General features: G+C 33.3%; 2 protein-coding genes across 2 annotated transcripts; one reads left to right on the plus strand and one right to left on the minus strand.

Moving 5' to 3' along the window:
- Positions 1 to 1,132: 1,132 nt before the first annotated feature.
- LOC125655731 (mitochondrial import inner membrane translocase subunit Tim17-A-like) lies at positions 1,133 to 7,791 on the minus strand. Its single transcript, XM_048886175.2, has 7 exons — positions 7,680 to 7,791; positions 7,221 to 7,314; positions 6,264 to 6,327; positions 5,541 to 5,669; positions 4,798 to 4,833; positions 3,343 to 3,417; positions 1,133 to 1,929 (listed from the first exon to the last, which is right to left on the minus strand). The coding sequence occupies exons 1-7, from the start codon at positions 7,703 to 7,705 to the stop codon at positions 1,811 to 1,813; spliced, it is 543 nt and encodes a 180-aa protein (XP_048742132.1). The 5' UTR covers positions 7,706 to 7,791; the 3' UTR covers positions 1,133 to 1,810.
- Positions 7,779 to 15,102, plus strand: LOC125654498 (uncharacterized). Its single transcript, XM_048884460.2, has 3 exons — positions 7,779 to 9,158; positions 9,827 to 9,946; positions 11,013 to 15,102. The coding sequence occupies exons 1-3, from the start codon at positions 8,280 to 8,282 to the stop codon at positions 11,910 to 11,912; spliced, it is 1,899 nt and encodes a 632-aa protein (XP_048740417.1). The 5' UTR covers positions 7,779 to 8,279; the 3' UTR covers positions 11,913 to 15,102.
- The last annotated feature ends 3 nt before the right edge of the window (positions 15,103 to 15,105 follow it).

Genomic DNA, 15,105 nt, shown 5'->3' on the forward strand with positions numbered 1-15,105 from the left:
CAGACTGGAGTAGGTTGCAACCTCCATATTTTCTCCCTTCTGGGTCCGTTAATATCATACACACACAAAATACACTCCATGACAAAAAGACTATTCAAGAAATTGATGACACCCCCTCCCCGCAGTACAAAGTCGATCCTTTGTTCACAATTGAGGTATATGGTCTGTTAGCCAATACAATAACAGGATATCTGCAATATGGAGCGCCAAATTAACATATATTCAAATAATTAAAGATATCTTTACTTATTTCACGATATCGCCAATTCATTAGATGCGCACGACAATCTCTGCAAATAATTCATGGAATCTGAATTATTGCGTGCATTTATTGAAATATTGATTACACTACTTATTCTGCTGAATTGATGCGCGATAATTCGATAAATGCGAGCATTAACTGAATGATTACTCTCTCGAATTGAATTCATGCGCGCATCAATTGAATTCATGCGCGCAATGATTGAATTAATGTCAATAGATGTGCACAGTAAATATTTTAAAGAGAGCAGCAATTTAATTTAACTAACATACCCACATTTAATGATTTCTTTAAAAGAGTTGCTATGCGCATTAATTCCTTATGCAATATCGTTATAAATGATCCATGATATCTTCAACTGAATAAAGAGATGAAATCATTTATACGGAACTCTAAATTAATGTTCGCGAGCAATATTTCCACCACATTGATGCGAGCAATAATAATACACGCATCATCAATTAAATTAATGTGCGCATGAAATCAATAATTGAATTGATGTGCATATCAAATGAATTGAAGAGAGCAATAATTGAGTTGATACACGCATCAACTCAATTATTGCGAGCAATAATTGAATTTATGATAGCTTCAATTATTTGACTCCATGTCAATTTGGTGTGCATATCACAGGAAATGCAAAGCGCAAGATAGACGACGTCCCCTCTCTGTGAATTTTCGTTTGAACTTGCAGAAACCCGTGTAGAGACACGTGAAAAACGACCCTAGATTATGACAATTTGAATGACCTAAAACCCTCATTTTTTACGTGACGGACAAGCTCTGTGTGTGGAGAATCTGCAATAATTTCATCAACATTTACATCTAAGCCACTGAGTCTGTCGCGGAAATAACAAACACAGAGGAATGTTTTCACTTTTTTGAAAATCTTTTTTTATTTTTATTGATTTTTGCATTTTATATGGTTTGAAAACAAAACAACGACGATAAAACAGCAAACTTCTGTTCTACGGGAGATAACTCTCCTGACAGAACAAACAAATCAGATTTGCTGTTAATAATGAAGACACTATATGCTTACATTAACTTACTGAACTGTAACATCTGTATTTTGTTTCTGTCCACTTAAAACTCAGATCTTTTTAATGTGAAATCAAATACTATGATTTGGTGAAAATTTCAACTGTATCAAGAACCCTCCATACCCTTACATATTTAAACAGAGATGTAAACATGCATAATTCCTAAACATGGTTCAGTTTGAAAATATGTTTCATCATACAAAAGTTCTCTAGCCTACGCCTGTATGTGTGGTCTTGGGTAGTTTTTGCACGATTCATATCCCTACAAATGTTTGAAATTGTTCAAAAATGAGGACATTCACATCAGTGACCCCAACTACACGTAAGGCCCTGCTGTCCTACACACTGTTCATCCTTAGTCCACGTGAAACATTCGCATCTTCTAAAAGATCAGAAGTTTTCAACTGTCCACAGAAAATGCTTTGCTTTTCACAGCTTGATGAATATGAATGAAAATATGTTGCAGTCACAAAAAAATTTCTATTAAAATTCTAGATGAACTGGATCATTGACTTGTTTGTGCCTGTGGACCAAACATTCCAAATATAGAGCCTATCGCTGGAGTTTGTGGCTGTGGAATCTCTGCATGAGGATCTTCAAATAGTTTCCGATTCGTATCATTTTCTGCAAAGATAAAAATCACCTCCCTTTAACACTTGTGTCTTCTTTTTTTTTTTCGCTCAGCAATTTTTCGTATTTTAGATTATACTTTTACTAAACAATAAAAATTACACTTAACCGAAACGAAAGAATTAAAATAAATGCACTCTTAATAGAGTTCATCCTGCCATATCATTTTCATATAATTTCTAAACAAAAACAAAATTATTAACAGAACAACAATATCCTTCATAAATTCAAATGAAACATTAACTGGAATTAAAATTGAAACGAGAAAGGGGAGAGAACATATCACTCCGTATCACCTATTGAAACTCGAATTTTCTGAAACAGTATAAGATAATTGTTATCTTGACAAATTATATAGCCATGCCAATATTTCAAATTGTTACATCATGTAAACGTTCATAATTATTTCCGTTATTGGTGCAGAACCAGTAAATAGTTACATTTCACCATACATTCACAGTTCTACAAAATGCTGTTCAAACTTCGTAACAATGTATGCATGGACCACACTAATATCAACAGAAAACCTGACCATTCTAGATTATCAGATTAATGTCTTATGAGAAACTCAATATTCTAGTTCCATCTACATTTTCTAAATTTCTGGCTATTTTCTTATAATCAGTCCCCCCCCCCTTACTTTAAGATTTCTTATGTATTCCTTTACAAATTTCCACACCAATTACTTGGAACAAACTAATCTCCCACTTTCAGATTATCAATATCATAAAATCTATGAATTTTGAACAAAGAAGTAAGCTATGAAGTCCTAGAATTTTGAACAAAGGCACATGGCACTAACACCCCCCCCCCCCCCCCTCCCCTTCCCAAATTTGACCCAATATTTACAAACAATTCAACATCGATTAATTGCCAGTGATTGTTATGTCTTTTGGAGGAACATTGGTTCCATGAAAATGCATATCCCTAGCAATTCTCAAGCATATTGTCTAATCAAGACATCAGAAACATGTCACTACACTAAAACTTTATCAATCAAATGCAAACACAGAAATTTACTGACAGCTTTCTGATATTTAACTGCATGTAAACAAAATGACAAGACTTTCAAAAGTCTCTTGCTTTTCATATTTGATATCTTTTGTAAAATTTTCCATTGTTGATTGGATGCAATTTAAATCTTACAGAAAAGGCATCAAATCTCTAGATTTTGAAGATTTTTTTTTAATCAAAGTACTATAAAGAAACTTAAGGTGATACCTCATGACATTATAATCTTTGTATTGCTCAAGGATTAGAAGAACTCTAAAGAAGATTCTTAGAGCTGAAAAGTGACTGACAATGCACAGGAGAAATCTCATCATGAAATGAAGAGTGAATTATTTTGGGAAAGACTTGCTTTTTTCTTGCCGATACTTCTTGATCCGGTGGGTGGTTACGACTTACCTCTGTAAGCTTCTTCTCCTGCCCAGCGGTTCATCATTATGCTGATTCCCTCAATCATTCCTAGCAGCATTCCTCCTGGAAAATTAAATCCCTCATTTAGACGGTGCCATTTAAAATTTAGACTGTGTAATTTAACATTTAGGCTGTGTAATTTAACATTTAAGTTATATAATTAATCTTTTTAAATTGTGTGATATAAAATTAAGGTCATGAAGTATGAAATTTAGACTGTGTAATTTAACATTAAGTCTGTGTAATATAACATTAAGCCTGTGTAATTTAACATTAAGTCTGTGTAATTTAACATTAAGTCTGTGTAATTGAACATCTAGATTATATGATTAAACTTTTCAATTGTGTGATATAAAATTAAGGTTATGAAGTATGAAATTTAGACTGTAATTTAACATTAAGTCTGTGTAATATAACATTAAGTCTGTGTAATTTAACATTAAGTCTGTGTAATTTAACATTAAGTCTGTGTAATTGAACATCTAGGTTATATGATTAAACTTTTCAATTGTGTGATATAAAATTAAGGTTATAGAATAAAATTTATGCTATGTAATTTAACATCTGGGATATATATTAATTAACTTTGATTATGAAACTTTAAACTTAGGCTATGTAATTCAACATCTAGGTTAGACAATTAACTTTTAAATTGTATGATAATAAAATCAAGGCTATGAAGTATAAAATTTCGGTAGTGCAATTTAATATTTGGGCTATATTTAAAATCTAACTTTTAAACTTATTTAAAATTAAGATTCATAAGATTATGAAATTTAGGCTGTGTAATTTTTCATTTTATAGGCTATTTAAGAAAGATGAAAGTTAGAAGGAATATTCCTTTTATATAACTCACGACTAGTCAAAGATTTACAATAAATGTGTGGAAATTCCACAAATCACTTTTAATTCCCATTATAAGTCATTTCTCTGACATATCTCAACCCCCCTCCCTCCCCCCATAATTAAACAGTTACTGTGTATAATTGCAAATATAAGTGTGTGGTATTTTTTCCACAGCATATTGGAGGAATTTGTCATTGACCCATGGTATAAGTCATACAAAATTGTCACAAGAATCCGATCGTTAATTTCAGATCAAGATTAATCTCAATTCTAATCCATTTTTCATTTGATGACACAAATTATGTTCATGCATGTTTTTCTTACTTTACCAAGAAAATAAATATTTCTTCATAGTATATTGTCTTTACTTGTAATTGGCCCCTCTCATATAATGAATATAAAGAGTTATATTCTCTTTGGCATATATTTTTGGACTATCAGTCTCAATCATATTAAATGACAACATATTCTTGGCAAGAAAAATACCTTTGGCAATAGAATGCGCTAAACTGTCAGACATGAATTTTTTGACCAAATAAATTCCCTAAAATCTTACTTATAAGTCATAAAATTACATATGACAAATATAGTTCTTACCAATCATTCCAGATCCTGTTGCAGCCCAATAACCATCTAGGATAGAAAATATATATGTTATTTCTGATGTTTTATCATTCATGATTATAGAGTGGTCACTGAAATAAGTATGTTGTAACAACTATGATTTATAATAACCACTCATACAATATAATAACCACTCATACAATATAATAACCACTCATACAATGTCATAACCACTCATACAATATGATATCCACTCATACAATATGATATCCACTCATACAATATGATATTCACTCATACAATATAATAACCACTCCTACAATATCATAACCACTCCTACAATATAATAACCACTCATACAATATAATAACCACTCATACAATATAATATTCACTCATATAATATAATATCCACTCATACAATATAATAACCACTCATACAATATAATAACCACTAATACAATATAATATTCACTCATACAATATGATATCCACTCATACAATATAATAACCACTAATACAATATGATATCCACTCATACAATATAATATTCACTCATACAATATGATATCCACTCATACAATATGATATCCACTCATACAATATAATATTCACTCATACAATATAATATTCACTCATACAATATAATAACCACTCATACAATATAATATTCACCAGGAATGTAATGGCATGTCATTCATTTACAGTTTGTCCATTCAGCAAAATAATCAAGTACCCATCTGTACAGTTATTAAAGATAGAAAGTCTTTCACTTACTTGGTAGGGCTAGGATAAAACCTGTGGCAAATCCACTCATAATGGAATTCCATGGGTCTTCTTTTCCTCTGATATGTGCCAATGAACAGTCTGAGGTTGTGAACAGTAAACCCCACATAGAAAAACTACCTGCAATGCACGATAAACCCATTATCCAAACTTAAAAAGGATATCATGCTTTCATTATCTCCACTATCTTTCACTCCAAAGGCTGAATGTAAATTGTGAGTGTATGTACAACGCCTAGGTGCCTACTCTTTCACAGATTGCACTAAATTTCATCCGACTGATTTTAAACATTACTAGCTTTAACACTGCACTTCCATGGGAATATGATGACAAGTTTAGTAAATGTGTGTGAATAGTTACTAAGGCCTCAGGTAAAGGTTGCAGGTGTAGGCCGAGTATGCAACATTCAAAAGGGAGGAGGGAACAGACTGTGAGACACCAATTTCATAGGTTTTCTATTTTCCCAAACTGTTTGGGACATATGAGAAAAAAATAAAAATTGATTTCCTATCTAATGGCCTGCTAGATTTTTTTTTAGATTTAACCCTACATTTTTTATGACCTTGTGGTAATGACCCTTATGTATGATCGTCAATAGCCAAGATGGTACACATGTACCACATGAACTAAAGATTTCCATCTGATTTATCCTGCTTTATTTTATTTTGACATTTGATATCCTCACAATAAGACGTAAACAACACACACACATACCTGCTGTCCTTGGACTGCTTGTTACAACCTTGGTAAGTGCACCTCTTAATTTGGTTCCTTTAGCCTAAGAAAGTTAGAGGACACATAATAATACAATTTAATGGAAAAGACAAAGAAAAGACAGAACAGACAGAACAGACACAGAACAATAACACTAAATAAAATTGGGCGCAAATGCAAGTGATGAAACAATGGTGCATATAAATTTAAGTGCATTAGTTTCATAATGTTTTCCTGCAGAAGTTTGTGATTTGATAACTGCTCGTCTTTGTCTCCATGGTCAGTTAAGTGTAAACATACAATAGTATTGATTTCCAACTCCAGTATTCATGTAAACTACTGCTACCTTTCCTTGTCATAGTGCAGTTACATCACAGAAGGTGCAATGCCGACCACGCCATGTATCCATGCCTAGGGTATATTGTATTACGGACAGTAAAGTGATACTAGTAGAGTCGTTTGAGACCACAAAGATTCTGGATGCATTGAAGAGATTTCATCATGTCCCTTGTACATTGGGTGAAACTTTTAAAACTGTGCATGAATATATACTTCATTTTCTTAAAATATTTCTTGCTTTAAAATAAGTCATGTAATTTAGTAAAATGTGTTTATAAACTTTAAACAAGACAGATGTCAGTATGTGAACCTAATAATGATATTACAGTCTAACACAGATGTTGACTAATGTGAAATCTGTAAACTGTACACATGTTTTGACACCAAACTTCCTTTTGTAAATCACAATTTTTTTTTTTTAATTCCAAATGTCATCTAAATTAAATCTGTATTGTATGCAGCATGTCTGGATTCATCAAGTTTCACAGTATAATTGAAATTAGATTTGATTACGTTCACACAGGCTACACATATCAAGAAAGTGTAACTATTGAACATTTTTCTGAACATTGGCCTCAGACTATACAGTCTTAGCATTTTAATCTAATAAAAACTTACTGCATTTCTGAATCCCTGGATAGTATGAAACACACTTCCTCCCACAGCCCCCAGGGCAAAAGCTCCTCCACAGTCATCCACTATTCTGTAGGGACTGTAAGAAAATACAATGATAAAATCCTACCAATAACATTATTCAAAAAAGGAACAACGAAGTACTACTTTCATCATGTTGACCTGCAACCAATCTTCGCAGTGAGTATTAACTGCGTTTCACTAAAATAAAAACCCTCACCAAGATTCCATATCCATTTCGTAAAACCTGTTACATATGAACTTCAGCTGATATTAAACAGAACTACCTGCATTTTGTAACGCAACAATCTTATGCAACAACACCCCCCCCCCTCCCCACTGATGTAACATGTGTATCTAACATGTTCGTAAATGTTTCCTCCACTGTAAATAAGCAATCAAACAATACAATGTGTAAAAACATGATTTAAAATTTTAAAATACCATGGATCTCGAACATATTCTTCCATAATCGTGCTCTCCCAGAAACTTCTATCACATTGAAGTTCACCGGAAGTTGAAAAAGGTCAATGTGTTGCTACGTCATGCTGAAAATATTCGTACCATGAGGTTCAAACATGAATAAAGATAAAGATAGAGTAAAAATAACAATAAGCTAACGTTTATTAATGTAAAAATTGTAACATGAATCTTAGATTTAATAACGCAATTTGCTGGTGGCTTATATTTATGAGAAATTAACTAGTCCGACTCGAATTACTATGAATTATCAACACCAGTCACCAAAACAAAATGAAAAATGAAAGTAAGGTTATAAAATGGATAGTCAGTTTTATTAAGTGTAAAACAGCAGATTTTCACATTTCTATGGATTGATAAGAGCGAAATGCCTTAAAATTCAGAGTAAAGCTTCATATGAATACAAGCTAGGAAGACTGGAGCGAATAGATGTTATCAAACTGACGTTGCGCTGGCTTTCAAGTGTTTGCGGATTCTGCAGGCTGAGCAACAAAAGAATGTGAGGAGGAAAAAAATGGAAACATAATTATTGATAACCTTTACAGAGAGAATACTGTATCAGCGATGGACAACAGGAATTATCTATATTCGGCATACGCTGATGGCATTTCTCATCCGAATCAGTTTCAACAAAATGAAAATAATTTTGTGAAGCAGGAGTACCAGGGCCCATGGGAAAATAATGTTCCATACGTACCAGACAGTTATTATTCCGGTCAGAATCAATTTCAACCCTCTGGATATGGAAGTGTGGCAAATAATTATTACGCTTATCCCACACAATACTCACAGCCAACACCCGAATATCACGAATACGGCACAAGTAACTTTGTGAACACCGCCGGCTACCCACACAACTACGGAATGGGAAATACTCCTTACCCTGGATCTGTGCCCATAAATATAATGCCAAATAGTTTCTCCGTAGACCAGTTTGCTTCTCATTACTATCCAAACACTGAGTATAGCTATAATCGTCAAGCACAAGTGTTCAACAACAGTTCTTACATGAGTGAACCCAGGGAAACAAATTCAAACTTTGGAAAGTATAAAACCAGCAATAAATCTTCTCTTGCCAAACCATATACAAAATCCAATAATCAAGAAATCTCCTTGCCACCTGATCCATTTTATGGCAATTGGTCAGCAATAATAACTCCTAAGGACTTGGATAACGGTGACAGTGGTGTTCCAGAGACCATTCTAAACTTTGAAAGAGATGACACATTGAGTGAAGTCGGAAATGCATTGTTACAAACGCAGAGAGTGCTGTGTGAAAATCTTCAAGGCCTTACTTTTGATGAGCCTGTTGCCCATGTTTACAGTCCAGCTGTTTATGCATTTCAAACTTTTAAAGAGTTTATAAGGAAATTTTGCAAATCGGAGAAAAAAGTTCTCTTTGTGGGGATAAATCCGGGGCCATGGGGAATGGTTCAAAGTGGTGTATGTTCAATTTGATATTGATTAAAACCTATATAAAAACCTATATAACAGGGCTCGAAATTAACATATGCCCGTCAGTCTGTGACTGGTTAAAAGTCTGGCGGACTGACTGGCATTTGTCTGATGGGACTGGTTAATTTTCTAAAGCATCATTTTGGAAAATATAAAGTTAATGAAATTTTATTTACACATTTGGCATGCTTCGATCTGTAGATATATGAAGATGTAATATATAAATCCCACATTTAAGTGAACATTGAAATATTGTCTGAGGCATATTGAGTTAAATTTCATTTTAATAACATTAACGAAATATGTTAATTATTTCTGGAAAACTCTGTTGGACTGGTAAATTTTTCTGCGGACTGGTTGAAATTATACCCTATCAGTCCGGCTGGACTGGTGACATAAAAAGTTGGCTTCAAGCCCTGTATAAATACCTTAATAAACAAAATAGTTTTAAAACCTTGTAAAATACTACCGTATGATTGTGTACTTATACATGTATTACTGATTTTTAAATTAGTATATATGCTTGCAGTAAATTTTCAATGTTAAAAAGTAAACATTTATAGTATTGTATCGGTTAAATTACCAGATCTTTTTTTGATAAGGTATATGCAAAGGTATGAAATTGCAATTTGATATTTTTGTACATTAAATTTCAGGTACCTTTTGGAGAGAGAACCTTTGTTTGTGATTGGTTAGAAATCCAGGGGCATATCCTGAAACCAGCATGGGAACATCCCAAAAGACCCATTCTAGGACTAGATTGCACCAGATCTGAGGTACAAACAAAATGATTTTTGCTGAAAATGCCCCACCCTGATGGCCAGTTTCACTCCCAATGCAGTCCCCTTTCATCCATTCCACCACATAAACAGTTGAATTCCAGGGGGAAAGAGTTAAAACCAACTCACATGTTGTGGTTTACTGCATCATTTTACCTCAGGCCAAAATAAAATATATGTTATGTGTTTGCTATATCAATGTATATCACTCCCATAAAAATTAGGTAGGGTTGGTAGGTAAAACAAAATTTGATGATTTTGAATCTTCTGAACTGTAGATAAAATGAGAAAAATAATCCTTCATTATTAACCTGTGTGGAATAAGGACATTCCCCTTTGGCGGACAAGATTCACTGTCTAGGATTCAGCGAAACCTCATCCTAGACTGTGAATTTTGTGCCCTTGGTAGAATTTCCCAATCCCACACTCATAATAATGAAGTCTTTTGGATACATTTCTAGTATGAAATGATATAGTTATTTCCTAACTTTGTGATCTAGGTTTACAATTGTCTTACTCTAGATCTGACAAAATCTCCATTGTTGTTGTACAGATAAAGTATATATTACTGAGGGAGTTATCAAGATTCAGTTCCCCCAGGTCAGGACTATTTCCCTTGGTTTTATATTAAATATATCAACTTTTTCTGTATCAAATAGTTTACCAATTTTTTCATGATACCCAGTGAATAGAATTCCTACAAAAGATATATTTCTATCATGTACAAAGTTTATTTAGATAAAGATTTTGCAAAAACCTATGATGTCACATGATGGCGCGGAGCTGCTGTAATGTCTCTCTATTATTTAACATACATGTGTAACTGACAATTTTATATTTAGCGTATGCCATTTATGCAAAGGTAAAAGGTCAGCTAAGAAATTCATACCTACCAGTTGTTTTCATTGGTTAAATTCAAGGAGGGAATTAGCACATGGATTTTAGTGAATCTGCTCTTTTTAATGATTTACATTTATACATGTATAGAGCAAAATCAATAAAGGTAATAGATAGTAATATGAACTGTTAAAATGTCAAAGATTTTTTGAATAATTTGTTTCAGGTCAGTGGCAAGAAACTGTGGACGCTAATCAAGAATTTATGTGGACATCCAGATAATTTCTTCCAGCACTGCTTTCTACATAACATTTGTCCTCTGTCGTTCTTGTCAAAAACGGGCAGCAATATAACACCACCTGACATCCTCCCTGCAGAGAAGAGGAATCAGCTGAATCAGATTTGTGATGCTTCTCTCACAGATGTGATTCGTCTTCTGAAGGTGGAAGTAGTCGTGGCAATAGGACGGTACGTTGAAACCCGTGTGAAAAACATAATGAAGAACGGAAACTTGCCGGAGTTCAGGGTGGAGTGCCTGGCTCACCCAAGTCCACTCAACAGGAAAGCAGGGAATCGGTGGGCTGAAATTGCCGAAGAGCAGCTGAGAGAGTTTGGTGTGTTGTCATATATCAAAAGAGGTAATGAAGTATCAGAAATAAAACCTGAATTTACAGAATCTCAGACTTCTGAACAAGACTCATTCATACAGAGCTCCAATGTTGGGCTATCTCCATCTCTCAAGACTTGCGCAGCAATAGAACCCTTGTCTGGTGGTAGACATTCATATTCAGAAACAGCCTTTGTGAAACAGGAGTCAAGTACCAGTTGTATTGAACAAAGGTCATTTTCAAGGTCAACCTTTGTAAAGGAAGAGCCAATTTTTGATGCACCCTGTACAGAACAGTTTTCATCTTCATTTACTTCCATACTAGGTCAAAACCCATTGCCAGAAGCTTGCTTTGGGGTACAAGAGCCGTATACCAAGACACCATTAGTGGAATCTGGCCTTCCGTGTGATGGCGGATCACTGGGACCAGGTTTAGCTTCAGAATTTGGCATTATCGATCAAAATCCCACATCAGAGACCGCCACTTCCGACCAAGATTCATCCTCAACTCACTGCTGAATAACATACATCTTTAGACACCCCTTAATAGTTAGCCTGTAGAGAGGTCCTCGGTGTTTTGACCAACATTATTGAGCTTGTTCTCGGAAACTACGCTTCGTAAGTCAACAGATTCTGTAGAGAGTACCTTATACATGTATAATGTTTCGCTGGACGATGTGAAAAGAAATTAGATGTCAATAAAATCTCATGTAGGAAAATATTGTCTATTGTATGATATATGATTAATGAACAATGATTATTTTGTATGCATAGAATGTGGTTTTTATCTTTGATTTTGTGTACACCTGACCAGAACCATTTCAAAGTTCATGGTCTTTTATGAATTGTAAGTTTTTTTAGTTGATAAGATTGACAAATTCACCTCAGGGAATACTGATAGTACTGTAAAGGTGATCAATAATTATTTATGTATTATTGAATTAAGTATTTTATTTTATTACAGTATTTCAAACTGAAATGGCAGAAAAATGGCCTACATTTTTAAGACTGGTATTGAAAATACTGACAATCATGAAGTGTAAATATATATCCAAAATATATGAATTTTGCTTTTTCATGAATATGAATGTACAGTGTTGGTTGTCAATATTGCAAATGGTTGTCTCAAATTTTTTGTAGGAAAAAATAGATGTAGTTTTGAGTGGTATGTTGTGTGTATCACTGTATATAATATGTATATCTGTATATAAGTGTATATACCATATTTCTGATCAAAACAAATGATTCTATATAATGTATGTAGTAGCTAGCTTGACACTGTTAGTGTTAATTTTGTTATGTAATCAAATGAGTATTTCTGAGCACAGAAAACTATAATTAGTTGTCAGTACATCTTTATGCGAAGGGGTGAATTTTGATCACTTGAGTTTTCGTACATGACCTAATGCAATCTGTTGTTGTTCGGCGTCTCTTAACATTATCAAATTCCCAAAAGGGATTAAATTTGTGGCCATGCCCCATTGGGGGTTGAGGAATGGGGGGAAAACTTTAAAAATGATGCAGTCTTTAAATATATATTCTTTAATACATAGACATCTACATTGCAGCAGAAAAAACTGTGTGTATAGTCATAATGAGAAAGATGCCTCTGCCAAAGTTGTAAAATTCATGAAACCAAGGTCTGCCATTATTGTGCTTATGGGGGATTGTATTACTTATATGATGAAGATGCTTTATAATCCTTTTCCTCGATTCTTGTACATCAATCAACCAAACCGAGTGTATGATAATAACGAGGAGAGACTTCTCATTTTATGAAATTCTTGGCCCCTAGGTCTGACATGGATTCTGGTGCTAGGTGGGACTCGGTGGTGTATACAGTAAAGATATATTATTTCTTTACAATCTTGGTCACCAGGTTAATGATTTGAGCAGGAAAGTGTCTAAAATTGTGAAAGCATTTGGCCCTTGGGCTATGGTTTCTGGTCCTGGCTTTAAGGATCAAATAGTGAAAATTGATTAAAGCTTTTAAAATCTTCTTTTCTTAGTAACATCTAGCCAACAAATTAAGTGTAGACTTCTTTGAAAACAGAATATACAGTGGTTAATAGGAATCATCATTCTGTCTACCTGTCCATCTTCTGTTCTTTTGTACTTGGTGTCTGGACCACATGTTTGTAATGGATAGACTTTAGAAAGATTGCCTATAACTGAAAAAAAAATATCATGATTCTGAAGCAAGTGTCACTGGGCCATGTCAAGGTCACAAATTATTTTTTTTTAAATATTTATTGTTAGGGAAAGATCATATAATATTTATATTTGAAAGATATTAGAGGGTTATAGTTGACACAGAAGGTCAAGATCACGCACCATTGACCAAGGACATTTAAGCTGAGTCCAAGGTCTGTAGTAAAAATTTCAAAGATATCTGTTCAGGCAACTTCAGTCTAATTTAGAAACGATGAACCTCATTGATTGAATAAAATTTCACCATGAAAACAGTCACCTGAAGTCACTCAGAAATTGATTAATTGATTGTATCTTGTTTAGCATCTCGAGAGAGAGAATTTTTCACTCATATGGAGATGTCACCAAGGCCGACGAAGGGCTTCAAATTTAGGCCTATGCTCGGCGCTTTTGGCCATTTAGCAGTGAGGGTTCTTTAGCGTGCCACACCTACTGTGACACGGGTCATCCGTTTTTAAGGTCATCTTTGAGGACCCGTGTTTTGATTGATGCAATACTTTTGATGTAGGTTTTGTTGTGTTATACTCAGGTTACTGTTAAGGCCCATGGGCCTTGAAAGTTTTGTTTTAAAAACTAATATGAAGAGTACTATAAATTATGCAAGTGCTTATTTCTTGTCTATTAGTGTTATATGTTGAAAAGTAAATAATTCAGTACCAGTATTGCATGCAATGAGTGTTTAAAGAAAACACTTCTATTTCCCATTTATTCTAGTCACTTACATATACCGATTTTTGGTATAGTCCTAATAAAAAGAAAAAAATATATCACGATTAAAAAAAAAAGTTTTTGCATTTAAATTATATAAATTTACTTTTTTTACAGTGAAATTTTTGTTAATGTTTTTGAGGTATTTTAAATTCGTTGGTAAACTTTTTAATTAAATTATTTTGTGACTTGTACTGAATTTTTAGAAATTTTTATGATTTATATTTTGCAGAGTTGTTCTCTGAATTACTATATGCTATAAGAGTTTAGTAAAAATGTATCTCTATGTCAGTCAAACAGTATCAATTTGACCATGCAATTGGCTAACAGAGAAACAAATAAAATTCAAATTGGAAGATATTTTGAGATTTGGCTCATATACATGTTATCATTAGAAAAATCTCCCAAAGGATGTTTTAAAAAAAAATCATCAAACTATAGAGCTCTTAATACAAAGAAATTTTCTCATGAATGTTATTTTTATTACTGTTATTTTTATAGCATTTGTAATTGTTAGTATTTATTTTTTCTTATCTTGCATGTTTTATGTTTAAAAAAAAAGAGTAGACTAATAATTCTGCTCCTCTACAAAGTATCAAAGCTAGGGGGTCAGAATAACAAGTAGATCTATATTTTAATTTGAATTTAGATTGACATACCATAGGTATCGTATATACTTTTATTTGAAATCAGTCAAACCTTTAATTTGTATATATAAATTATTCTAGCTTCCAGGAAAAATAAATAACGTATGCATTTATAGAACAATAAATTTAATACTTTATTTGAACGG

This window comes from Ostrea edulis, chromosome 7 (assembly GCF_947568905.1).
Source record: "Ostrea edulis chromosome 7, xbOstEdul1.1, whole genome shotgun sequence".
NCBI lineage: Eukaryota > Metazoa > Mollusca > Bivalvia > Ostreida > Ostreidae > Ostrea > Ostrea edulis.

Bases quoted from the DNA above. Each gene is read 5' to 3' on its own strand.
- LOC125655731 (XM_048886175.2), bottom strand. From the start codon at position 7,705: ATGGAAGAATATGTTCGAGATCCATG. The intron at 5,670-6,263 runs GTATGTGTGTGT...CGTGCATTGCAG, and splicing joins AAGCAGTCCAAGGACAGCAG to GTAGTTTTTCTATGTGGGGT. The intron at 3,418-4,797 runs GTAAGAACTATA...TTAATTTTCCAG, and splicing joins AACAGGATCTGGAATGATTG to GAGGAATGCTGCTAGGAATG.
- LOC125654498 (XM_048884460.2), top strand. From the start codon at position 8,280: ATGGACAACAGGAATTATCTATATTCGGCATACGCTGATGGCATTTCT. The intron at 9,159-9,826 runs GTATGTTCAATT...ATTAAATTTCAG, and splicing joins GGGGAATGGTTCAAAGTGGT to GTACCTTTTGGAGAGAGAAC. The intron at 9,947-11,012 runs GTACAAACAAAA...AATTTGTTTCAG, and splicing joins TAGATTGCACCAGATCTGAG to GTCAGTGGCAAGAAACTGTG.